Source organism: Vulpes lagopus, unplaced genomic scaffold, assembly GCF_018345385.1.
Source record: "Vulpes lagopus strain Blue_001 unplaced genomic scaffold, ASM1834538v1 ctg48, whole genome shotgun sequence".
Classification (NCBI taxonomy): Eukaryota; Metazoa; Chordata; class Mammalia; order Carnivora; family Canidae; genus Vulpes; species Vulpes lagopus.
In genome coordinates, this window is record NW_024570855.1 from 82,294 (window position 1) to 107,016 (window position 24,723).

Genomic DNA, 24,723 nt, shown 5'->3' on the forward strand with positions numbered 1-24,723 from the left:
GACCTGGGGATCTCGGCCTCACGCCGCTAATATGTGAACAACTGAGCCAGGTAACGGGAAACGTGGATGGCACCAAGGACAACCACATAAGTAATATTCATCCGTCAGAGTTACATATGTAAACGAGCCAAGATTCTGGGTTCGTGCACAGAATGGGAGCCACCATAAAAGATTTCAATACGTCATCACGAAATAAACCTCACGGTCACTGACACAGGTCACCCAGGGAATTCCCAGCCTCGTCCAATCTCTTCTTTTTTCTCCATCACCATGGCTCCTGGGTGTGCTGACTTAGCTTCGTGAAGCTCCGCACTCATCTCTTATTGCCCTTTTGGATACTCTAAAGACGACAGAGAGAGTCCTTGAGAAACTAAAAATGGAGCTACCCCCTGACCTGGCAACCCCACTTCTGGTTATTCAACCCAAAGAATCGAAGTCAGGACCCGTAAGAGGCTCCCGTGTTCACTGCCGTACTAGTCCCAGTGGCCCAGATTGTGGCAACGACCTAAGTGTCCACTGATGGATGAATGGAAGAAAATGTGATATTTATGTTTAGTGGAGTATCGCTCAGTTTTTAAATAGAAGAAAGTTCTCCACTACGTGACACTATGGATGAACCTTGAGGCTATTAGGCTGAAACAGGCCAGTCACAGAAGGAAAAATGCTGCACGATTCCTCTGAAATGTCAGATCTAGGAGTCAAAATACTTAGTCAAATACTTTAGTCAAATACTTATTTCACCACCGAAACGGGGAGTTGCTGATCAATGGGCATAAAGCACCCCTTAGGAAGGACGAATGAATTCTAGAGCTCAACAGTGACACTACCTACAGTCAACAACGCTGTATCGGACAATTAAAGATTTGTTCAGAAAAAAGAAAAAGATTTGTTCAGAAGGGAGATCTCATGCTCAGTGTTCTAATAAAATGAATATTTTTTTTTAATGGGGAGAAAGTGGCCAAGGATTATGGAAGAAGAAACTCGAACAGCCAATGCAAATTACCCTCAACCAGACTGGTAATTATAGAAGAATCCATTTTTTTAAAGATTTTAGCCGAGCAGAGTAGTAATTTTTGAAAGTGATAATAAAACGGGGGGAAAAATATCACGGTGTCTTCGGGAAATTTTGCCTTAAAGACTTCCCAGATGTCATCAAAATGAAGGTATGTGTGTCAAGGATATTCTTGGTGACTTCACAGTCTTACCTGTGTTACCTACTACTCCCCCTGGGCCTGAAAGCCGATACCTGGTTAGGGGACATTACTCATCTTTGTATTCTCAGCAAGTAATGTAAAATGGTGTTGAAAAAATAAGTCTCCAATGAGGTCTTTCCACCAAAATTTATAGAATATCTGGATTTTTTTTTACGATTCTACAACATCACTCTTATTTCAGAAATCCAGAGAGCTGCTTGTAACGCACTTTTACGGTAGAGTCTTCTAGAAGCAAGTGTGTGTTTAGGACACACTTAAGTGGGATACCACACACGGGGTGGTATTTTCTCCTCTCAAATCAATACAAAGGTGCTCCACGATTAAGTCCATATAGGTTCAGGGCTGGAACTTCCAGTTTAAGAACCAGACCGTGTAGCACTAACCACATTTGGAGTCGTATGGAAAAATGGCAAACGTTCTGCTCAAGCACAGATGCGGTTCTGTGGTCGGAACATTAGGATCTGGCCTCCAGGCGGGCGGTCACCAGCGCTCGGGCCGGCGAGTCGTCGACTGTCACCGGCCCTCAGTTTACCCTTCCTGAAAATGGGTATGTCACCCATTGCTTCCAGTTAAATGGAAATTCAACCGTCAAAATGTGTGTTAGGGATTTTAACGTGTCAAGGTTTGGTGTTGTGACGGTTTGTTGGGATCTCTGCGGCTATTATAGGGGGGAAATGAAGCAGCTTCTCCAAGCGCTGCCCCTGACTGTGGAGCTGGGGCTGCCCACGGCTCCCCTCGCCCCGTCCCACGGAGACAGGCTGGTGCCTTCGGTACAACCAAGGAAGGCATCGCGCCCTCTTTTGTTTTGGAATCAGCGAGCCTTGGGAGGGCAGGCCGACGGGCGCCTCCTTACCACTCCTGCGGGACGAAGAGGGGGTGGGTCGGCGGGGGCCAGCTATGCTTTCTAAAAAGGGAGCCCCCCATTTCCAAGGAATTCGTCTCCAGTGAGCGCAGACAGGGTTAAGAGCCATTTAGGAGCAGTGGGGCGACCAACACGTGGCGGGCTATCGGGAAACAACATTCTCGCATGGGGGATCTGCGGCCCCCCTGAACAGGACGAGTCTAATGAAGCAGCAAGAAGCTCACCGTTCGCCTCCGTTTAGAACAACCAGGTTCTTGACGGAGCCGTGCCCGGGGCCAGGACTCGCAGCCCCTTCGGGGTGCAGGGGCACAGCGCTGCAAAGGGCAAAGCGGGCAGTGGAAGCAGGGCGGCCCCCCCGTGCCGCAGGCCGCCCTCGGCCTAACCTGGCAAAGCGCTGCGCCGCTGGCCTCACTCTGATCCCAGCTTGCTCCAGCCGTCGGCGCTTCTGGACTTCGACGGCATCTCTGTCTTCGGACTGGGGAGCCGGTGCTGCCGTGGGCCCCCCCGGAGGAGGCTGCTCCGTCCCGCGGCCGGCGGGCCGTCCTGAGCCCCCGCCGCAAGGCTTCCCACCGGGCTGCGCTTGGCCGGCGGGGTCCTCGTCACAAGGAGACCCCACTTCACTTCCCTCTTCCTCTATCGTTTCAGGATAGCTATGTGAGTGGACAACACGGTTTACCAAACTAACAGCCCGGGGGGCGGGGGGCAGCCACGTGTCACCTCGTGGCCACTCTCATCTTACTTTTCACTTAAAAAAAAAAAAGTCATGACGTGCAATACAGTCCTGGCAACGTGAAGAAAGGTGAACGTGGCTGTTAGCTACGGGGCAGCGTCATCCCAACGCCAAGAGCTATTTCACGGGGGCTAGTGAGAGGCGAAGGGCCTTTTCGGCTGGGAACGTGGAAATCACGTCTTGCTCAACAATCAAGACTTTTAACAGCGTGTTTGTTCGATGAAAGTCACGGACAGTAAAGGCGGACCGTGGGAAATAAGGGTGCAAGGGACAGGATGGTTCTGCTCAAAGGACCGGACTGGCCCGGGAGTCCCTTGAAGGCGGGGGCTCGTCTTATTTCCCACTGGGTCCCTGGGGCCTGAAGGGGCCTGTAAATACCTGCTGAGTAAGTGGATGCGCACTACGAGGACCTAACCGGGTGCCAGGGAGATGCCCGCCGATGTCCCAGTGCACCCCCTGGCCTCGGTGCACCCCACGCGGGGGTTGGGGACACATCCCGCGCACCCTCGCACCCCCGAGCTCGCATCCAGGTGAGCACGTCTCTAGGCCCAGGAAAACTCTTCTTGCACCAAGGCAAGGCTCTGTGCACCCAACTGACGGGAGGGGGAGGCAGGCGGCCTCCGCAAAGGAACCGGGCGGCCGCTGTGCCCCTAGCGACCTGGCAGCAGACCCGGTCTCCACCATCCACGGGCTCGGCAGGGACCCGCAGATGGGATGCCCGTCCCCCCGCACTGCCCCCTCCACCAGAGCCCCCCCGGGCCTCACCTACAGGGCCGGTCCCCGCCCAGGGGCGAGGTGGCGGTGCTCCAGCTCTTCCGGTACTCCTCCCGCTCAGCCTTCCTCCTCCTCAGAGGTGCCGGCACATAGGCCGTCTGGTTGCTTTTGTTCGGGAGGTACTGGTTGAACGGCACCGCCGACTTGGGCTCGCCGTGGGACGTCCGCCTCGCAGACATGTCATCCTTCTTCACGTCCGGCAGCTTGCGGTGCGGCAGGTCAGACTCAGAGTCGCTTCCCCTCCCTGGAGAGGAGACACGGGCGCTGAACCGGTGCGCGGGGCCGGCCCGGGCCTCCCCGGGGCTCTGGGATCCCCTACCCCGGACCGTCCACTGACCGAGCGCCAAGCATCCGTCCGGCAGAGCTACGCTGGGGCAAGCTCCAAACTCAGATCAGGGGGAGAAAGTCAAAGTAGGGGTGCAGAGGTGAGCCCGGCTGTGCAGGAGGCCACAGGGCCTCATGTCCGCGGGACAAGCAGAGCCAGATTACGGAAGCCCGGGGGGCATCGGCCATCGCCAAGGGGGAAACACGGAGGACAAGAGCGGGGCTCACACGGGCGGCCGAGTCCTGCAAGGCCCAGGGCTGCCTCCCAGGAGGCGCTGTGAGGTGTGATGCACGCGTACCCCCAAGCCGGAGCCCTGCCTGCGGCCTTCGCTGTAGCCCTCCTTTCCTCCTGCAGACCCCGGGGCCCCATCCACCCTGCCCTGCAGGTGCGTGACCCCGCTGACCTCACGCTTGGAGGACAGGGATTTGCAGGGTTCAGCTGGCGTCTCTGCACCCGGCGGGCAGCCTCAGATCATCTGACGGGCACACGAATCGGTTCTGGCTTAGCGCTGTGGGCGACGCAAAGGAATTCAGTGGTGCCCAGTGAGGGGGGCTCAGGCGGAAACCCTTCAGCACGGCGAGCATCAGGAAGAGGGGACTCTTGTACACTTGGGAGGAGACCCACGACGGAGTCAAGAGAAGGGGCGGCCGAGGCAGAGAGGACAGCGGACAGGGCCTTAGGACTGATCCACCTCGCTTTGAGCTCGGCCACTCACTAGCTTTGCAGTCATTAGGTCATGCCTCAGTTTCCCCAATCTGCAAAGGGAGGGTAAGGATGCCACCTGGTTGGCGGGGCTTCTGGGAGGACCGGGTCCGTGTGAGCGGCCGCAAGGTGAGCCCTCGGCGAGCGCGGGCCGCTCTCTTTCGCCGTCCTGGGTGGTCCTGGCGTTCACTGCGGGCTCCCAGGCCGGCTCCAACACACCTGCCGGTCCTTGGCGGTAACAACAGGAACGAAATGATGCGCCTGCAGATTAAATGACTCGACAGCTTCTAAAAGGCCTTAAAAGTCAGAAGCACAGGCCGTAAACGAGTCATTCCTTGTTGCTGACAGAGCGCCTGGGTGCGAATCCCTCATGGCTTCGCCTCCCTTCCCAAGTCGTCCGTGTCAGTCCTCGCTGGCTTCTGACGCGTCGCTCCGCACTCTCCCACCCCGAGGCCGTCGTCAGTGTGTCCGCCTGCCTGGGGATGTGGTCACAGGCCCCCCGCCCCCCTTGCCCCCCCCCCCCCCGAGAGGCCTCATGAACAGACCCTGACGTTTTCTGACCTTGCCGGGTGCTCGGATCTGAATCCTGATCTGATACGATCCCTGTTTCGCAGACCCGGGCGGACGTGGAGGCTCGGAGACACCCAAAGAACCCCCTCTGCGGCCGGGGCCGGGACTCAGCAGCTGGGCCCCCGCTTTCTCTTCTCCAGACCCTGGACCGAAGCTCCTCCTTCCCCTGGGTTCACTCCTCGCAGAGAAGGGTCCTCCCCGTGTGCGTGCGGCGCCCCGACTAGAGAAGCGCTACCCTTTCCCGAACGAACGAAGGGAAACGATTCTGGGATCAGCTAGGCCGGCCCAGGAATCGGCGGCGTCTCAAACTGCTGAAATCCTATAATCCGCGAGGCTTCCTTGGGTGCAGTAGCTGAGGACATCCTGTCCTGACGAACCCTAGTGCCAGTCTCAGGGCAGTAGCTTAGCACGTGCGCGATCACCTTTTCTCTCCCACGCTTTTTGGTAAAAGTCTTTGTCAAACAGTTGAAGAGGAGCTCATGTGCCGATGCTCCGAGGCCCAGGGAGGGACCCAGCTGAACACAGGGCAGCTTTCCGGACTCAGAGGCCGGGCCGTAATTCCAGTCTGTCCCCTGCATTGCTGCACACAGACCTCAGGGGCCTCCTGGAAGCCTGCAGACGGTAACAGGTGGCGGGGGCCCAGGAGACAGCACGAGCACCCAGAGAGTGGCTGCTGCGGCCTCCCCTCCGTGAGTCGGGCGGGATCCTCATCAAAGGCAGGACTTCAAAAGAGCTTGACTTCACCCCGAACACACACACTGGGGTGGCCTCGATCTTGATGCTGACGTCAGGCAACAACAGCGCAGCACACGATGGGGGAGATGCCGCTTTGTCCGAGTCCGAGCCTGCCTCTCCAGGGGGCTACGTTTCTCTCCTTTCTGCTAACCAGGGGGCTTTCTTTTTTCCTGTATTTTGACCATATGCACCCCAACCCTTGGCTTTCTTTTTTCTTTTTTTTTAAAAGATTTTATTTATCATTCATGAGACACAGAGAGAGGCAGAGACACAGGCAGAGGGAGAAGCAGGCTCCATGTAGGGAGCCCGATGCAGGACTCAATCCCGGGACCCTGGGGTCACGCCCTGGGCCGAAGGCAGACGCTCAATGGCGGAGCCACCCAGGCATCCCCAGCTTTCTCATCTTCCTTTTACACTTAAATTTCTCTCGTTCCTTATTTCTCTTCCTCAACTCACCCTTTTATAAAACACTGTTCATTTAACAAAACACATCATATTTATAAACTATGTTCTTAACTTTATTTATTTATTTATTTATTTTTTATTCTTAACTTTAAAGGCAATCGAGTGGAAGGCTTTGTATTTCCTCTTCCGTGAGGTCCATCGAGTGGCCTCGGGAGGAGGAACCGGCACCGAGGCAGCAGGACGGGCTGGCTTCACGGGCGCCGGGAGCCAGCAGGCCTCCTGCACGACCCTCACGAGCGTGGCTCTTGCCCGTCCTCCCTGAATAGGTCAGCGGGCCTCAAGGGTATGGAAATACGGACCCAACATGGAACCCGAGAAATTTATGCTAGGATTTTCCCTGATTATGAGTCCTTAGGAAATGAATTTTCAAGACTTAAAAAAAAATGTTCTTCTAGATTTAAAAGTGGGTTTTAGGATTAGCAGTCTTCTTGATCGACATCATTAAAAAAAATACCGTAAACGCTGATAAACTACAACATGTATTTGAATAAAATCATGCTATTTTTAAAGGCAGATTTTTTAAAAAAGTGCTTTTTTTTAAGTGTGTTTTTAAACCTCATTAGGTCTCGATCAGTTTGCAAGAACATAAGCCTGCAGATATGTGGCTGCTTGGCGAGATCGGTGTGTAGGGTCCTCTTTCCCAAACGGTGTTTTGTGAGGCTCAGTTTCATATTATTCTTTATGCAGAAAAAATATTTATAAAAGGACTTGAGCAGGGGATCCCTGGGTGGCTCGGCGGTTTAGCCTGTGCCCTCAGGTCAGGGCATGACCCCGAGGTCCTGGGATCGAGTCCTGCATAGGGGTCCTGCATGGAGGCTGCCTCTCCCTCTGCCTGTGTCTCTGCCTCTCTCTCTGTGTCTCCCATGAATAAATGGATAAAATCCTTATAAAGAAAATAAATCAAAGGACTTGAGCGCATCCATCCTAACTGTTGCAAACTACATTGTGCCTCAGCGCACGTTAGCGGGATATCAGCGATTACCACCTCGGATGCCTTCAGGATGGGGCTCGTCACAAACTCTGAACCCCCCCCCCCGAGGTTGACAGAATGAAGGATCCGTCACCACTTGTGAAGCTCCAAGGTGAAGAAAATGGTAGGTCTCTAAAAAAAAAAAAACAGTCGGTAACACGACATAGTTCGGTGCAGACGTGCTCGGTAATCGGGTGGGCCGGGCGGCCGGTCACGGGCTGGCGCTGCAGCTTCTAGTCCGTGGGCGGCACTGCACACGCACTCCACATTTTAGGGATGTTTTCCAGGCCGCTCACAATGCGCCATAGAATTCTTTCGGGGTCACATACTACGCGGCCCCGAGGCTGCTCCATTTGTTGCAAAGCTGAAAAACGAAAGCATCAGCCCAGTCGTTCTAGAATCCCAAAGATCTATTGGGTAAATAGAAGTGTGGGCACCATCCCTTTAAGGGTCTAAGTTTCGGGCTCACAGTTCCTGACCCTCTGTCGGGTTCATCCATAAAACGCAGATGCACAACGTCCCGCGGCCCCAGGAGGGCTGAGCAAGAAGCCACATGGCTGGAAACCTGTGCTGCCCCGCATGCCAGGTGCCAGGTCACCCATTGAGGACCCGGGCGCGAGAAACCTCCAAGTATCTTAGGCTTTTACGGCGGAAAGGGATCTTTCAGCCCTAAGGGGCAATTCTCATCCCCGAGAGGAGCCCTTAAGTCTCTAGAAATGTCAACATCAAGCAATGCATAGAAAAAGTAGAAACAGATTAAAAAAAAAAAAACACCGCGCCAGCCTTAGCCCCCTTCTGCAGGTTCATGGGGACAGGAGCGAGCCACCCTCCGCCCTGAAAGTACGGAGGTGCAGAGGTGCGCGGTAAGTGACGGCAACAGCTTCCGGAAGGTGACGCGTCAGATGCACATCAGGTTGCACGACCCCAGATTCCTAGAGAAGAGGCCATTCCTTGCAGGTGATACGAAATCCACGGGGTTTAACTCGAAGCCGGACTCGGAGCAGCCCGGCAGGCTGGGCCGTGTACCGTGAGGGCCACAGCCAGCGCGCAGGCGCCAGGGGCTCCAAGCAGGTTGCCCGAAGCCCCCGTTAAAGCCTCCTGGGCTTCAGCCCGTCCCTGAGCATGTGGCACGGCTCCAGTCTGGGAGTGGGTTCGTCTTCACGTCTACACTGCGGTGACGACACGCTTCCCTTCCTTGCACCCAGAGCATAAAAGCTTGGGCACACGGTCCGAGCTCACGGCTGCACAGTGCCTGGGTCCCTGAACCGGCGGGGAGGGAAGCGACCTGCTTTCCCCTTGCTCATGGAGCCGACCCCAACTGGGGGGGCCCCGGAAAACAACATTCAAGCACTTTTCTCCTCCCAGTTCGGAGTTACTGGTCCCAGCAAGGTGCCCACGGTGCCACGGCCGCCCCTGTGCACGCGCGACCGCGAGGGTGCAGGGGCCCACGGCCGCCACCTACCGTCGCTGCTTCCCCGGAGGACGACATCCGGCGAGGGCGTCTGCCGCGATCGGGACCCGAAGGAGTCCAGGCTGTCGAAGGAATCATCTCGGCCGTGGCGAGGCGGGGACAGTGAGTCGCTGCGCTCAGAGTCCCAGCAGTCTATGTAGCCGCTGTCCCGGATACTGCGCTTAGGGCTCTCGATGTCATCAGTCTCCTGTCCAAAAACAAAACGGAAGGACTTCAGGCTCCCCGGCCACGGACGGAGAGGGAACCCGGCTCGGGCGCCGCAGCGAGGGCCCCGCGCGTGGCATCGGGTGGAAAAGTCATGGAGGGCCGCCGCCAGGCCGGCATCTCGTTCCCGGACCCCGGCCACACCTTCCCGATCGGAAACCGCACACAATTCAAATAACAAACAGAAAGACCTGAGTGACGCACGTGCCACCATGGTTTGTCTTTAAAGGTCGAAGGAAAGAAGAATAAAAAAAATCATGATGTTTGGATTCACAGGAGGACAGCGACAGAGCAGAGCCGCCGGGGAACCGCACGCCGTGACCTTGCCGGGCCCTGGGGCACCCATCAGCCCCCCCACCCCGCCCCTGGCCCCGCGCAGCACTTGCGTGTGTCCCCGAGCAGCGCGCGTCCATCCTGCCGCCCCGGGGGAGCTGCCGGCTCTGAGAGGGACCTGTCTTTCTGAGGTGGAAAGTTAGGAAGGAAAAAAAAAAGCAGCAATGAAAAATATGCAAACTGCTTTTCTTTTCGTGGTGCCTCCGAAGAATCCAGGCGGCCGGCGGGGCACTGGGGGCCGGGACGGCCGCCAACAATTCGCGCCCCACAGACGGAGGCCAGCCAGTGCCCGTGGCACACCCGACGCCAGGCCCCGGGGACAAAGGTCACCAGAGTCAACTGCGGCCTTGCACCATAATGAAAGCCTTGTCCCTGCTGCTGTCTTCGCCTTGGTTACATCAGTCCGGGCTGATGGCGACAAATGCAACTCCGCGGTTGCCGAAGGTAAACCTCAGTTTCATCCCCTCCAGCCGCGCCTAAAACCTGGACAGCGCCGACGCTGGCAGGGGCCTGCCCTCACCCGCAGCGACGGAGCCCACCCCGTGGCCGCCCCGGGGCGCTACTGCCTGCACCTGCCCCACGCAGTTCTGGAAAGTGTCTATGCCGGCGGGTCTGCCCTGGAGCCAATGCCTCGGTGGGCGGCATCCCCGCCAGCAGCCCGGCACCCCCACCACACTCGGCAGCAGGAGCCTCTGGACGGGATGGTGGCTGCGCCCACAGGCGTCCAGGGCTCGGCCTGCAGACGGGCACTGGGTGCTACGCCGCGTGCTGGCAAGTTGAATTTAAATTAAATAATGTAAAAAAAAAATCCCCCCTCCCCCCAGAAAAGAAGGGAGGGGGAGAAGGGAGGGCAGGATGGAGAGAATAGCCTCAGCCTCCACCCACACGGCCGGCTCAGCCCCAGGAAAATAGGGTGTCATGTGGCCTAGGCGAGCATGAGCATGAGTGCGAGGGTGAGGGTGGGCGTGAGCGTGAGCGTGAGCACAAGGGTGAGCGGGAGCATGAGGGTGAGCATGAGGGTGAGGGTGAGTGTGAAAGTGAGGGTGAGGGTGAGCGTGAACATAAGGGTGAGCATGAGAGTGAGCATAAGTGTGAGTGTGAGGATGAGCATGAGAGTGAGTGTGAAAGTGAGGGTGAGCATGAGAGTGAGGGTGGGTGTGAGCATGAGGGTGAGCATGAGGGTGAGCATGAGTGTGAGGGTGGGTGTGAGCATGAGGGTGAGGGTGAGGGTGAGCATGAGGGTGAGCGTGAGTGTGAGCATGAGTGTGAGCGCGAGGGCAAGTGTGAGCATGAGTGGCCGTGCCCTCCACCCCGTGGCGGGCCGAAGCCGCTGCCTCGCAGGTGGCAAGTGGCCGGGCCGTGCCCACAGCAGGCGAGCGGCTGCCCCGGGGGAGCCCGCAGCGGCGCCGAGAGCGCTCGTCTGACCCGGATCCAGTCTTGTACTCGATTCCTCTGGAAACGTAGGTGCTGACCCGGGGCCAGGTGTCCCTGAGGACGGGCCAAACGGCCAGAGCCTGGCGCTTTCTGAGCTGCGCTTGACCCTCGCGGCCCCTCGGCGACGCGGGCAGCGTTGTCCTCGTTCCACCGAAGAGAACAGTGACACCAGAGAGGCCACGAGACCCGTGAGGTCACACGGGAAGCAGCAAACCTGGGATCCCCACGCCCGGCCCCAGCTCTGGCTGCCGCGCCCGGGGGGGGGGGGGGGTCATGTGTCACGGACGGCGCGGCCCCTTCCCCACGGGCGCCGCTCCTCCCTCTGTGGGCGATGCCCCCTGCTAAGGGCTGCTGGGGCCCCGGCCCCGAGCCATGGACACAGCAAAACAGAGGCCGTCTAGGGGCGTGGAGAGTGGGGCGCGAGGCTCGGGTGCGGGGCTTGAATCCCGGCTCTGCGCCTGGTCGTGGGGCGCCTGGGGCAAGCTGCTCCCCCGATCTCAGCTTCCCCACCTGTTGAATGGGCCAGTGATACCAGCAAGAGCCGGACGCTGAAAGGCACAGCCGGTTGGAAAAGTGAAAAACGGGCCACCCGTGCGTGGTCACCCTTGGCCAACCTGGTCCCTTGCACCCTCAGGGTGAAGCAAGAAGCTGGTACTTCAGCCAGAAATAAAGACGTGGCCTCAGCTGCGGGAGCGAGTTCCCGGATTTTCCATCAGGTCGTCCGAGGTTAAGCTGCTGGGGACAGCGAAAGCTGAAAGCCCAACACAAAGCCAGACGGCCTGCACTGTCCTTCCGGGGCCCGTGTCGAGGCATCCGTGTTTCCAGCCAGGACCCCAGGAGCATTTCCACTTCTACGGGGAGCACTTCAGTGGCGGAGACTGGACGCCAAGCCGCCCGCCGTACCCGCTGCTCCAGCAATGGGCGCGACGCCTGCGTGGGGGCCGAGGCCTCTGCGGTGTTTCCGGACGCTCTCACTCTCCGTCCTTGCCCCGTCCTCCTCAGTGGAAACGAGAGCCACTAAGGCTGCCGGGCGGCTGGCGGCGTCTGAGGAAGCCCAGATGCCTCCGTGTTCCCACTCAGCGTTGTCCGCTTCCTCTGTGACTTATAAAGTGGCCGAGCCGCACTCTGGGGCGGTTGAGGCTCTGCTTCTCCAGCTCGATGACCCACCTGCACCTACGACGCGCCGGCTGGGGGCTGTTCACCCCTTGGATGCTTCCCGGCATCCTCCAGGAGCCCAAGCGCGGCTCTCCACGGAGTCCATACATACCTGTCCCCGCTGGCTTGCGCTCCGGCAGGAAGACAGAGAGACGCACACGCGAACACAAGGTGGGGGGCGAGCGACACGCGCAGACCAGGCAGGTGAAGGGGAGCGAGGTTGAGGCCGGCCGCCCCGTCCGTGTCCCCGGAACGCCAGTGCATCGGCCAGGGGCAGTGGCCACAGAGCCTGGCTCGGGAATAGGACCCTCGCCGGGCCCACAGCCCTGGGGCTCGAGCAGCTGGGCCTCCCAGGAAGACTCCCCGCTGTCTGGGGAGGGGCCAGAGGCCGGTGGTCCTGGGGGCGCTGCTGGCCCCGATCCCTGATGTGGGACGTGTCAGGACAGGCAGGAGGAGGTGAGGGACAAAGGGAAGAACCCGACTGCTCACGCCCAGCCCTGCCTGCGCGATTCTGAGGCCACCGTAGGTCCCGAGGTCTTGCTTCAACCCCAACGCTGTCATGGTGATGCCCCTCCGCCCCCTCATGTCCCCTCCGCTTGGAGACCCCCGGTGACAGATCCGGGCTCACTGAAAGGCCGCGGTCACCACGCTTTCAGAGACGCGTTGTTGCTACAGGGCAGCGGCGACTGGTCGGCGCTTACGCTCAGGGCTCTGCCCCCGTTACCTTGCCGATAGGTACTTTTCGGGAACATTTCTCCCACTTGAAAAACGAATATAAAAAAATCTCTAGTGTCCTTCGTGAAAGAAGACGTCGTGGTTCCAGGTGTGTGTCAGCCTGTGTCTGTGCAGAAGCTGTGGTCGCTGTCGCCTCGGTATCCGCTCCCCGTTCCTTCTCCAGTGAAAACACCCGGTTCTTGACTGAAACACAGTCTACCTTTCCCGGGTCCCCCCGGCAGGTAGGTACGGACGTGTGAGCACGCTCACATCTACAGGAGCGAGCGGGGGAGGCACGCACGACTTAGCAGACATGCCGTCGGGTGGCAGGCACGGGTCCTCCTCCCCCTCAGCCCCCTCCCCTCCCAACTCGGGTGAGGATGCGGGGGCTACTCCGGGACAGCTGGGTCGGATCAGAAGGCAGGAGCCCGGGGACCGAGGATGTCGGAGCAAAGGACCTGAGGGCCCTGGGTCCCTGATGATCACCTGCCCACTGCTCACGTTCAGACCTCTTTTCTGTGAGTTCGAAATAAGATTCTATCGTATTTATTTTTAAATATTTTATTTATTTATTCATAAGAGACCAGATTGAGAGAGGCAGAGACACAGGCAGAGGGAGAAGCAGGCTCCGTGCAGGGACTCAATCCCGGGACCCCGGGGTCACGCCCTGGGCCGAAGGCGGCGCTCAATGGCTGAGCCACCCGGGCTCCCGATTCTATCATATTTAAACCACATTTAGGCTTTTCTGCATTTCCCACAAAACCCAATTTTAAGCAATAAAATGAAATAGGATCTACTCCAGGTAAGCTAGCTTCTGCAGGTGTTGGTATCTATCCGTGAAGCTCAGGTCAATACGCTTTGCTGTGTTCAGAGGTTCGGGGGCTCCGTGGGGGCCGTGCCAGCAAAGCCGTGCTGTGTCCAGTGACACCGAGGCCTCCCTCGTGGCCTGTGATGTCGTGCTACGTTCACTAAGAAAGGGGAACGGCCGTTGGCCACGAAAGGTCGTCTCAAGGCAGCTGGTGTAACAAGGGTCGACAGAAGGGAGTTGAAGAAATCATAGCTGCGCAGAGTGTAGACAAGCTGGGTTCGTGGAGACACAAGAACAAATCAGATTCCAAGCAAAGAAAGGGACTGTGAGGCAGGGGCTTTTACGCAGTCGTACCCAGATGACCCACAGGCGGCTCAGTCGGTTGAGCCTCCGACTCTTGCTTTCGGCTCAGGTCATGATGGAGCCCCACGTCAGGCTTCCCACTCGGCGCAGAGTCTGCTTTTCCCTTCACTTGCCCTCTCTCTCTCAAATAAATAAATAAAATCTTTAGAAAAAAGAGAGATGGCCCGTGTGTCATTATTCAAATCTGAATTGAATATTAAAAAAAGGGCAGACCGGGTGGCTCAGTGGTTTAGCGCCGCCTTCAGCCCAGGGCATGATCCTGGAGGCCCGGGATCGAGTCCCACATTGGGCTCCCTGCGTGGAGCCTGCTTCTCCCTCTGCCTGTGTCTCTGCCTCTCTCTCTCTCTCTCTCTCCTGTGTATTCTCATGAATAAATAAATAAAATATTAAAAAAAAAGAATATTAAAAAAAACATGCATTCGAGTTTCACAAAGCAGACGGGACCTTACCTGTGTCCTTTCTCTAACACAGACTTGCAGGAAACAGTAAAGGACGCACAAGAGTAAAAAGTAAGAAACAAGGCGTCACTGGGTGTGTTCAGTTATTTTATTTTATTTTATTATTTTATTTTTTTAATTTTACTTTATTTTATTAATTTTGTTCAGTTTATTTTTAAAGGCATTTAGCTAAAAGGTCTTTGTCTATATGTGTAACGACCAATATGGAAGCTTTGTCCATTTATAAGATACATGAGCCAGACCGGCTCGGGCCAAATGGGAAGAATTGTCAGGACTATTATCTTCAATTTAAGGAAAGGAGGATAAATCGTTAGAAAGCTGGAGCACGTTCTTGTGTTTCAGTATGAAAAGAAAGTTTGGAAAGCGTGGACGGTCCCTCAAGGGGGGGTCTCATTAGTGCCTTTTGTGTGTGCGCTAGACGGGTGCAGGAGGGCACGGCCTTACCTCCGTGCAACCGCAGGGACCTCATCCAAACCCGCCGATGCGACCGCAACCGTGCGCCCCCTCCACTCCCGGGCTGGGCGGTGGGGTCCCCAGGCGGAACCACAGCCTCGGGCCTCGGACCACGGCTTCCCTGACACGCTCCTACCTTAGCTCAGCCTCCCCATCGTCAAATAAACGTTTATTTTATCAAAAAAGAAAAAAAAAGGTTTCCCACATTTCCTGGTCACCCAAGTACAAGGGTCGTAAAACACACACGTTGGGGGTAGCTGCCCCTGGTTTGGTGGCGCTTGGCCAGGGTGGGCCAGGCAGGAAAGTGACCTCGCCCACACCAAGGCCCTGACGGGGAAGCAAAGTGACCTTTAGGACAAAGGCAGAGCAAGCCTTGTCTCTGAACAATACCGTATTGTTCAGTTCAGGCCACTCCCCCGCACGGAAGCAGGGGCTGCGCTCTCCGGCACACAGGCCACGTGCCGTCGGGCTGGACGTGGTCTTCGGGGGTGCAAGCTGGGGACAACTGAGACCTGCCGTTCCCTGAAGGCTCTGCAGGCTCAGGCAGGCACGGGGTGCACGGGGTGCACGGGGCGCACGGGGCACACGGGGCGCAGGCCTCACTGGGGGGAGCCCGCGTCTTCCCGGGGGCAGGGCAAGCTCACCGCGCTGAACCGCAGGGACCTTAACCCGTGTGCCGCTTGCCATTGTGTGCCAGCCTCTTGGGATAAAGAAGAAAAGTCCAGTTACCTTTCTCATCTGAGCCAGCAAGCCTTCGAACTCCTTCAGGTTCAGCGTCGTTCCGCTGTAGGACGCGGAGCTATTTGCTGCTTTTCCCAGCCAGTAAATGGTAACTAATACCTGCGAAACAAAACCGGGCACGAGAGCGGGGGAGTTTTCCCTCAAGAATCACTTTCAAACCAAGGAACCAATGATGCTCCGCCAACGGGAGAGCAGGAAGGAGGGAATGTGCAACGCTGATTTACGGCGCCCACCACCCATGAGGGATCCATTAAATGGAAAATCATGTTAATAGGAACCCAATGCTCTATCAGTCAACACAAACACGATTCGGTAGTTAAAATAGTTAAAACAGAGCTCCAGCCTTAGGGAACGGTTGGTTGGGGGAGAATGGTCTCTGAGGCAGCCAGAAGGAAAAGTAAATGCCCCCAAATCATTTTTATGTCATAAAGGTCTCAAAATCAGAAAGTGAAAGTCGTCAAGTGGTCGGAGACTCTGGGGTCTTTACCCTGGTGAGCATGACACAGGTCAATTCCTTTCAAGGGACAGGTGCTTTTACAGCCTGGCGAGTCCTACCTGTGGGCACGAGGCCCCGCTAAGGCCCGCGGCCAACTCTCAGCAGAGATACGGGTTAGTCGGTGTTTCCCAGCACAAGAGCAACACCACACATCTAACTAATCACAAGAACGCAATGTGATGAAGCATATGCTCTTCGGGTGCCTGGTGTGGGGGTAGAGTTAGAGTCCCATTAATCCGAGATGGGACATTTTTAGCCTGGACAAAAATCACTGCCAATTGAATGACCTTGGATGCTCATACAAGGGGTTACTTCGTGCCCGTGCATATTCGGCAGCCTGAAGCTACGGCCCTAAGCTCATCCTTTCTGTCTTTCCATAGAAACTGTCCACAAAAGCAAAGGTTCTTGACCTTGGTTTTTCCATAAAGCCCAGAAGGCCGAAGATGAGCACCTTAAAACGGAATTATTTGGATCTGAAGCTCACGGAAAAGCTATTAATTTATTTTCACATTTGGTCTTATTGCTTCTATCGGGCGAGAAGTACTTCCTCCACCTCCCTCCCCTTGCTAGGCCAGGCAAGATCTGTGAACACGGCTCCAGATGGCAACAGGCCCAAAATACGGTTAATGTGTATCAACGCTACGATGGGATTCGGTTTTCTACCTCTGTGGGAAATCTGCACTTCAGGACCCCTTCAAAACTTCCAGAAAGTCTTTTTTTTTTTTTTTTTTTTTTTAATACTGATTGCTTACAAATAAATTCCCAGAGAGCAGACAGTTCCAAGTCAGGATGTTAACTAGGACCATAAAATAAGTAACGTGGGCTAAGGGTACGAGGCTATTTTGGAAGGTGTAATAGGAGAAAGATAGGACTGTGTTGTGTTTTAGATTACGGGTTTTCTGATTTGTTTAAAAAATGCATGATGAAAAATGGCGTTTATCCCTAGTTTTATAGAGGACAAAAAAGGAAGACGGGAATGAAAATGCCGAGCGAAAGTAATAGCATCCTGGAAATTAAAAAAAGGAGGGCTTGGTTGCAGCCGGTTTTGGATTTATATACAGAAGGTCATATTTTACATTTCTCAATTGAAACTTAAAAGAGCACTCACATACTTGCTCTTTGAAGACGAGATCCAGCTCCAAAAAGTTGATTTGGGGGAATACCAATAAAAATGCAAAAGATTAATAAGAAACATAGAAAAAGGGCAGGTCCATGACAGGCAGCACGATTTATATCATGTGGATCTTTTCCCTAAAAATATGTGCCCAACTGCCTCATTTCATCATCTCCCATCTGTGCCTACTGGCAGAAAGGAACGGATAGTGGGGCTGAGACAGGTCATCCTGTGCTCAAGAAATGGAATTAAAAACGGTGCAAGCTTTCGTTCATTGACTTCTAGGGCGAGCCCTTAGTGATTACACAGACTCCCCCCCCCCCCCCCCCATCGATAATTTGTGTTTCTGTCGCAGCAATTGGCTCTTGCGCGTCAGGGACACCTAAACTTGTTTGCTATGGACACCGTCTAGCAGGCGTATGAGAGTCACCCAACCTAGAAGCACATTTTACACCCGAGCCATCATCAAAGTTAGAAGGAAAAACGTTTTGAAAGTGAACTGAAAACACTTACATTTTTCAGTTTCCTACTGTAATCGAGGCTCCTGATTAAGAAAAAGAAAAAGAAAAATCTGGTCAGAACGGCAGTTGCTTCCCTTAAACACCTCTAAGATGTACCTGAAGCCAGCAAATAGGATGAAATCAGTAGAATACGTTATTTTTTCTAACGCCCGTGCTTAGCGGTTTCAGGTACTGGAGGAAAGTCATTTAGGAAATGACTATTTCCTAAATGTGGGCACGGAAGTGCCCGTCCTAAGTGCGGAAGGACGGGACGATATCCGACTTGCAAAGTGCACCATGAAAAGACGAATGTGTTGTAACAGCTGGAAAATGAAGGATTCCATCTAAAACTGGGATGCTTGATGCTTGTGTCCTCGAAGCTCGACTGTTAAAGTGAAATCTATGCCTTGACCACGGGCCACTGTCGAACTGAAACCCCGCTAGGCTTCCCAAACCCTCGTACGACTGGTACTTTTAACAAAGGTCTACAACCTCCCTTCATTAAGCAGACCTGAAAATACATGCAGAAGAGGCAAAGCCACCCAGGTGGTTGTTCTTGTCCGCTAAAGATGTAAATTAGCAAAAAAAAAAAAAAGATGTAAATCAGCATTGGGAATTAGCCATGGGCAGGAAGATACGTGTGCTAGGTTCAAACGCACTCATGTGCATCCTTAGAAGTAAATATATGAATGTTCACTCTTAAGTCATAAACCAAAAACAAACAAAAAAAAGCTAGTTGATGGTACTTTTGTAATATTCATACAGCGAAATATAAAAGTTTCTACAAAGCTAATTTGAAGTTTTCTTAACATGTCAATGAATAAATGCTAGGAAAACCAAAACAAGCATGTCCTTTTCCCTTAGTAACCTCAGCTGGGGTGGGGAGCAGGGGGCAGGGATTGTAATTCTATAAATTATAAACCACTCAGGAATTGTGTTGCGTATTGAGACACCGGTTACTTCGTTGCTGCAAATTCCACCCAAAGGATGTATGAATGAACAGGTGTATGATTTTAAGTCAATTGGGATTTTGGGGAAGAGAAAACAACTAGTAAGTATATACTAAGCAGATGAACCCAGCGGCAGGGACTTGGACTGAAGGACACCTTGGTCTAATTTGGATTTGATTAACAGAAAGCTTTCAAGTTTCTCACTTTTAATTAAAAAAAATATATATATATAATCTGCTTAGAGGTTTCCCAAGATTTTTTTTTTTGACTTACAAAAAATCCCAGATGGAAACACACACACAAAAAAAACCTATGTAAGATTTGAAATTTTAATGAACACTAAGAACAGGGAACATAAAATGTTTTCTGCATTGACAATAAAACTTCATTGACTAAAGACTGAAACCTGGTTCTAAAAAAAACTCGTAAAAAAATAAAAATAAAAATAAATAAAAAATTAAAAACCTCATGTTTGGCACACAGCAGGAGCTCACAAAATATTTGTTGGATGGCTTCTACCTATCAACCGATTATGTGAAAATGCTTCCAGATTTTTCAAGAGGTGCATTCAGGAGCAAACCGAAGTCTTTCCTCATTTTCATGCAGTTGCTTCAGTTCCCTGGACTAGCAGGCGCTGCAGGCCCTGCAGGAGGCCCGCATCCGTCAAGGTGCGGCTCACAGGGTCACACACGCACTAGCCATTTGCAGCCTCCACCCTGCCCCCCCACCTTTCTTTTTCTTTCTTCCGTCTACTCAAGTAACTTCTCAAAAAAAACCAAAACAAAACAAAACAAAACAACAACAACAAAAAAACAATGAGGTAAGAAAAACTACCTACAACACAAGCCAAACTGAAGAGCATTCTTTCGAAACCAGTGTCAGGGACGCCCCACAGTCTGTTCCGCGGGCCGAACCCCGAGGCCCTGCTGCGCGCTCGTGGGCTGTGGTGCCAGTGCCCGTCCTGCGTCTGGCCGACCTTCTGCTCAGGCCTCGGAGGACAAAGTGGGGGAACTCCGGTCCTGCTTCAACCTGCGTGGCTAGAAAATCCACGCGGGACAGCTGCCCCGGGCCACGCCAGGTGAAACGCGCCTCATTTCTGGAATAGTGGGGAGCAGAGCTCATCCCACGCTCCACCTGCCACCCCAATTGGAAGTGACTCTCCACGGCCCACAAAGGAGCTCACGGTGTGACTCTGACGTGGAATTCTGCATGTCCTTCCAGATGCTCGGATGGCGAAATTCAAGTTCTTCCCCCTGGTGCTCCGGCTTCGCGTCACGCCACGGTGGTTCTGCGGGCTCCTCGTGCCACCTCTCGGGTTGGACCCCTGCCCTGAAGCCCCAGGCCGCTCGCGCTGCCTCCCGCTCGTCTGCTCGGCGGCCTCCTGCGGGCTGTGCCCAACGGCGCCCACCGCTCGCTCCCTCCTCCAGTCCTACTCGGCTGTCACTGGCGGGCCACACCGTAAGGTCGTGCGACGCGCCACGGCGAGTCTCTCATGTCATCTCCTTCCTTCTCAGCACTTGTCACTCCTGCCGCGATCGCTCTGATTTTACCCATTTATTTCTCATTTCCTGACACTGCGTGTAAATCGCACGGACCCAGGAGTGTTGGCTTTTTCTCGTTCGTTCCAGTTGCCTGATGACTGCAAAGTATCGGACGCATAGCAGCTGCTCGGCCGTTAGCCACTGAGTGAATGAAAGATGCTACAGTCGGAGGAGACGGTGACGGGAAAGCACCGCTTAGAGAAAATAATAATGTGCAAGTAAAGGAAGAACAGAAAAGGGAAGAGAATGAGAGGAAGAAGTTGCAAAAGGGGAGAGAGATGGAAAGACGAGATAAAGAAAGGAAGGGAAGCACAGGGAGGAAGAAGAGGTGGAGACCAGAAGCAGCTGGAAAGATGAACAATGATGGGAACGGGGGAGGGGAAGAAGGTGCAGATGGCACAGCAACTGGGACGTGACCGCGTCTGTGCCACTGGGCTAAGCGACTCTTCCTCCTTACGTTGTCCTCTTGCCTTTTTCTTTCGGCGTTGATTGGGCCGATCTGATTGTCGCAGATCTGAGCAAGCCCTAGCTAGCGTCTTTCTGTGAGGACCTCCTGCCCAGCCCCGTCTCACAGCGGAGACACAGAGCCCTGCTGAAGGCAAGACCCTTCCAGACCTGGGAGTAGCAGATCAGGGCCAGCCCTCAACTTCCTCATGCCCAGTCTTTTGTGGAGAAGCAACAATGGCGATATAAACTCTGAATTTCTGAAACCAAAACCGTCTCAGAATTCTCCTGGTTCAGGGACATATGGGTTTGGGGCAGCTCCAAAAAGCAAACAGTGCAGCTGCCAACACCGTCCAAACAAACCTTCCTGTACTATCAAAGCGACGTGTGTGGCGCCAGCCGTTATGATGTCATGGAGTTGTTTCTGGTCGCTTGCCACTCAGGTGAAACTATAAATGTCAGAGGAGTCAGAAAGCATTTCCTAAAGTGAACAATTTATAGAGGCCAGATTTAGGTGCAGTAGTGCACGGAGCACGTGATGTCTAAAATGAGGCAGGGGCGCCTGGGTGGCTCAGCCAGTTACGCATCTGACTTCAGCTCGGGCCATGATCTCAGGGTCTTGGGACGAGCCCTGCGTCAGGCTCCCTGCTCAGCGGGGAGGCTGCTTCTCCTTCTCCCTCTGCCCTTCCTCCTGCTTGTGCCCTCTCTCCTTCTCTCTCACATACAGACATATCTTTAAATGATGAAAACGGTGGTTTTCCATATCCAGATACCATAATTTGTATTCTATTTTTGCCTTCAAGTAAAATTTTTCCATGAGAAATATTAAAGAGAGGCGCGTGGACAATGGAGAAGTGTGATTTTATATGATCAATCATGGCTGGCTCTCCCTTATTTCCCGTCATGAATCATAAAATCCAATATAAACTAACTTGATTTCATTCAGTAGCTCCCATTTTTCTTCCTGATAATCATTATTGGCAAAGAGTATGAAATTACCAGCTCTGAATTTTGGCTTCTCTCCCTTTTTCTGCACATCCGTGATAAAAATGACCCAAAAGTAATCAAAAGAAGCGTAGCCAGCCCACAGACCCTCAGATATCTGGCAATATCATGCCAAATATTGTCTGACTGCAGTGGCAAGTGTTCTGTGTGAACTCCATAGGGTGGGAAGAACTTCTAAACTACAGGAACGTCATCGCTACCGCCCCATGAGCTGCTTTCTTCTCATCACCCTGCTCACCAGCTATTTTTTTTTCCCACCAGCTATTTCTTTCCCGAGAAACACACTGCCTTTTCCCTTACTGTGCCATTCTTTCCCAAAAATTCTTTGGCCGCAAAACTGGCTCAGTGAGTAGACACAGTCAACTACAGTCAAATGGCCAATAATCCATCTTCAAAGAACCTGATCACTGACACATGAGAAAACAGTTACCCATGTAAATGAGGAAGCGATTTCTCCATAATCTCTTGCCCTCTTTGCATAATAATCAGAGTCCGGATCTGTTTACCAAGTTTGTACCCTCCCGAGAGCCTATTCAAATGCCCAACTGGAGCCAATGAAGGCTTTCAGTCTAACACAGGGGGTTTCTGAGCATATTTCTCTCTTGCTTCTCCCTCCAGTAAGTCTCACTTAACGTTTTTCTCCTCTTTGGCATTCTAACTCTCTCTGCGTGATTTTTGCATTTCAAAGAAATCACATTTGACCAGAATGAAAGCTACGTAGTCACAAGGCCAACATGTCTTGTTTTGAAAGCTTAATTTTTACCTTCCCATTTTTATTTCATGAGACACGTCCAGTATGTGGCCTCTTAGACCTTACTTACAACATCACCACAAAGCTGCGAATCAAACCATAAGTTAAGTTTTCCTTACACGTAAATCTTGTGTTACTTACTTGACGGTCACTCTGTTGGATGTATCCTGTAGGTCACTAGGGTCAAAAAGTTGAGATTCCCTCAGGCCAAGCTCTTTACAACCTCTCAAGAATAAGATGATATTGTCCTGAAAGGAAAAAAAGAAATCCCGGTCTATATTACCTTGTATTACCTTTATGGACCAGCCCCTCCTCTTTAATAGTCCAGATTACCAGAGGAACGCCAGTTGTTAAGACGGCAAGAGTCGGATCTAAATTATGGCTCATTGGATAATAAAATCTTACTTTATTAGAGTATGCCAGGTGCATTTTTTCCCCTTTACCTTAACACATTTATATAAAACAGCAAGTAAAATATCATTGAAAAGCAGAACCAACCATCTTCCTAGGAGCCAAGTAACCCTTAGAACTTCAAGGTTTTGCCCATGTCTTATTGCTAGAGTTTGTTCAAACTGGATAGATTCTTTTAAAAGTTAGTTTTACCACCCAAATGTCAGCAACAGGCTTTTCTTTTAAATTGATCTTCTAACATGCATTCTTTATCAGCAGGTTTTGACTGATAATACTGCTTTGTGGACCATAAATTGTGCTAAGTGGGGAAAAAATATAGACTTAACTGTGAAGGGAAGGAAGAGGAGAGAGGAAAGCTTTTGAAAATGACGCACAAGGCCTTTTTTGAAGGGAACCTTTCCTCTAGCAGGTACATATCAGGCACATCAGACAATTAAAGGTTCGGCCCTTCATCTCCGGGAGTCAAGAATATGCAGAAGACTCTGGAAAAGACTGCAACCAGGGGCCACCCGTTTGCAATCCCAGGGTATCAGCAGCCGGCTCCACAGTTACGGGTCCCTCATTGTCCTCTTCCTAGAAGACTTCTGACGGGCTACCGGGTCCCACCAGTTAGAGAGAACTACAGGAGAGGAATAGTAGGCTTGGTTCCAGAGGCCAGAGTGCCGTGAATCCATCCGAATGCCCCAAGAAAGTTGCTAGAAAATCTGAAACGATGGGGGCGGTGGTCATCGAATCATATACTCACGCAGACGCAGTTCAAGAAAGCAGGCACGCGGCGGAGGATTTCCCAGTTACCCAGTCTGTAGGCAAGAGGCCAAGGTGACTCCCGGGAGCGCTGCTCCCTGTGCACACCCTGCACAGTCGCCTCCCTGGGAGGGCAAGGCCCGTGAGTGTGCTGGACATCCCCCTGCGGTTCTCTTCCTAACCAGCTGGCTCTGCGTTAATCCCAAGGAAGATTATCTGACTGGGCCTCATGTAACCCCGGGAGGATCTAAAGGAAAGTGAGCAGAGTTCTTGGTGGCCCAGGGTTCAATGGCTGCAAGGAGCTGAACCCCGTCAATGACCACAGAAGCTGGGGCAAGGCCTGGAAGCTCAGGTGGGACTCAGCTCCCGCACACACCTTGGCTTCAGCCCCGTGGGACCCTGAGCAGAGGTCACCCCACGTCCACACTTCTGATCTACGGAAACTAAGAAAAGAAGTGGGTGCTGACCTAAGACTCTAAGTGTATAGTAATTTTTAATGCAGCGACCAAAAGTTAATCTACCCGGGCGCACAACCAAAAGAGCAACAGCAACGAACGGCTGGCTGTGCACGGCCCTTCTAGGCCCAGTACTCCCCCCAGGAGCTTCCTACACGCTAACTCATGTAGCCCCTGCGCCGCCCTAGTAGGTACTCCCAGCTTACCTTACTAGGGACCCCGTAGGTGCCAACAGCAGGTATTACCATCATCCCCGTTTACAGATGAGCAGCCTGCAGCACAGAACCACCAAGCACCTGGCCCGAGGCCGCGCAGCAAGGGGTGGACGTGCAAACACATGGCATACAAAACAAGCTCAGGCATCAAATCTGAGGTGGTGCCAAAGGAAGATGATGCTCTGGAGGTCACAGGGGGTTGTGGCGGCCCTGGAAGGTAGGCTGTAATCTGAGAAACAGTGCCCAGATTGGCTGCAGAGGGAGATGGCCGGGGGACAGGTGCAGGGAAGGTGCGGGGTGTGAAGGACTTCAGGGGAGTAAGACAGGAGGCGGGGAAACCGAGGAGATACCACAATCTCAGCCCTCCCCCCTCCTCCGGCATGGAGGGCGACCCCTCCTAGAATATCTTTCCTTTGTTTGGCCTGTGTCCTTGCATTTGCACAAGACTGTGTCCTTCATGAGTGACAATGAGCCGGTCACAGTCTGAAGTTAGCCATCCCCCGTCCGTCTCTCCTTCGGTCACTTGGCATGTTTTAAAATTATCTAATTTCGGGGCACCCGGATGGCTCAGGGGTTTAGCGCCACCTTCAGCCCACTGCGTGACCCCAGGGTCCCG

General features: G+C 53.5%; 1 protein-coding gene across 16 annotated transcripts in view; it reads right to left on the reverse strand.

Moving 5' to 3' along the window:
* Positions 1–24,723, reverse strand: part of LIMCH1 (LIM and calponin homology domains 1) — a 302,543-nt gene that overhangs the window by 73,914 nt on the left and 203,906 nt on the right. For 10 of the 16 annotated variants that reach the window (XM_041742400.1, XM_041742399.1, XM_041742398.1 and 7 more), the window contains 6 exons: positions 22,424–22,530; positions 17,605–17,635; positions 15,470–15,580; positions 8,810–9,005; positions 3,572–3,824; positions 2,460–2,726 (listed from right to left, as the gene is read on the reverse strand). In XM_041742400.1, coding sequence (XP_041598334.1) covers positions 2,460–2,726; positions 3,572–3,824; positions 8,810–9,005; positions 15,470–15,580; positions 17,605–17,635; positions 22,424–22,530 — 965 coding nt within the window. The remainder of the gene's footprint in view (positions 1–2,459; positions 2,727–3,571; positions 3,825–8,809; positions 9,006–15,469; positions 15,581–17,604; positions 17,636–22,423; positions 22,531–24,723) is intronic. The other 6 variants (XM_041742412.1, XM_041742409.1, XM_041742410.1 and 3 more) reach the window with 1 other exon arrangement.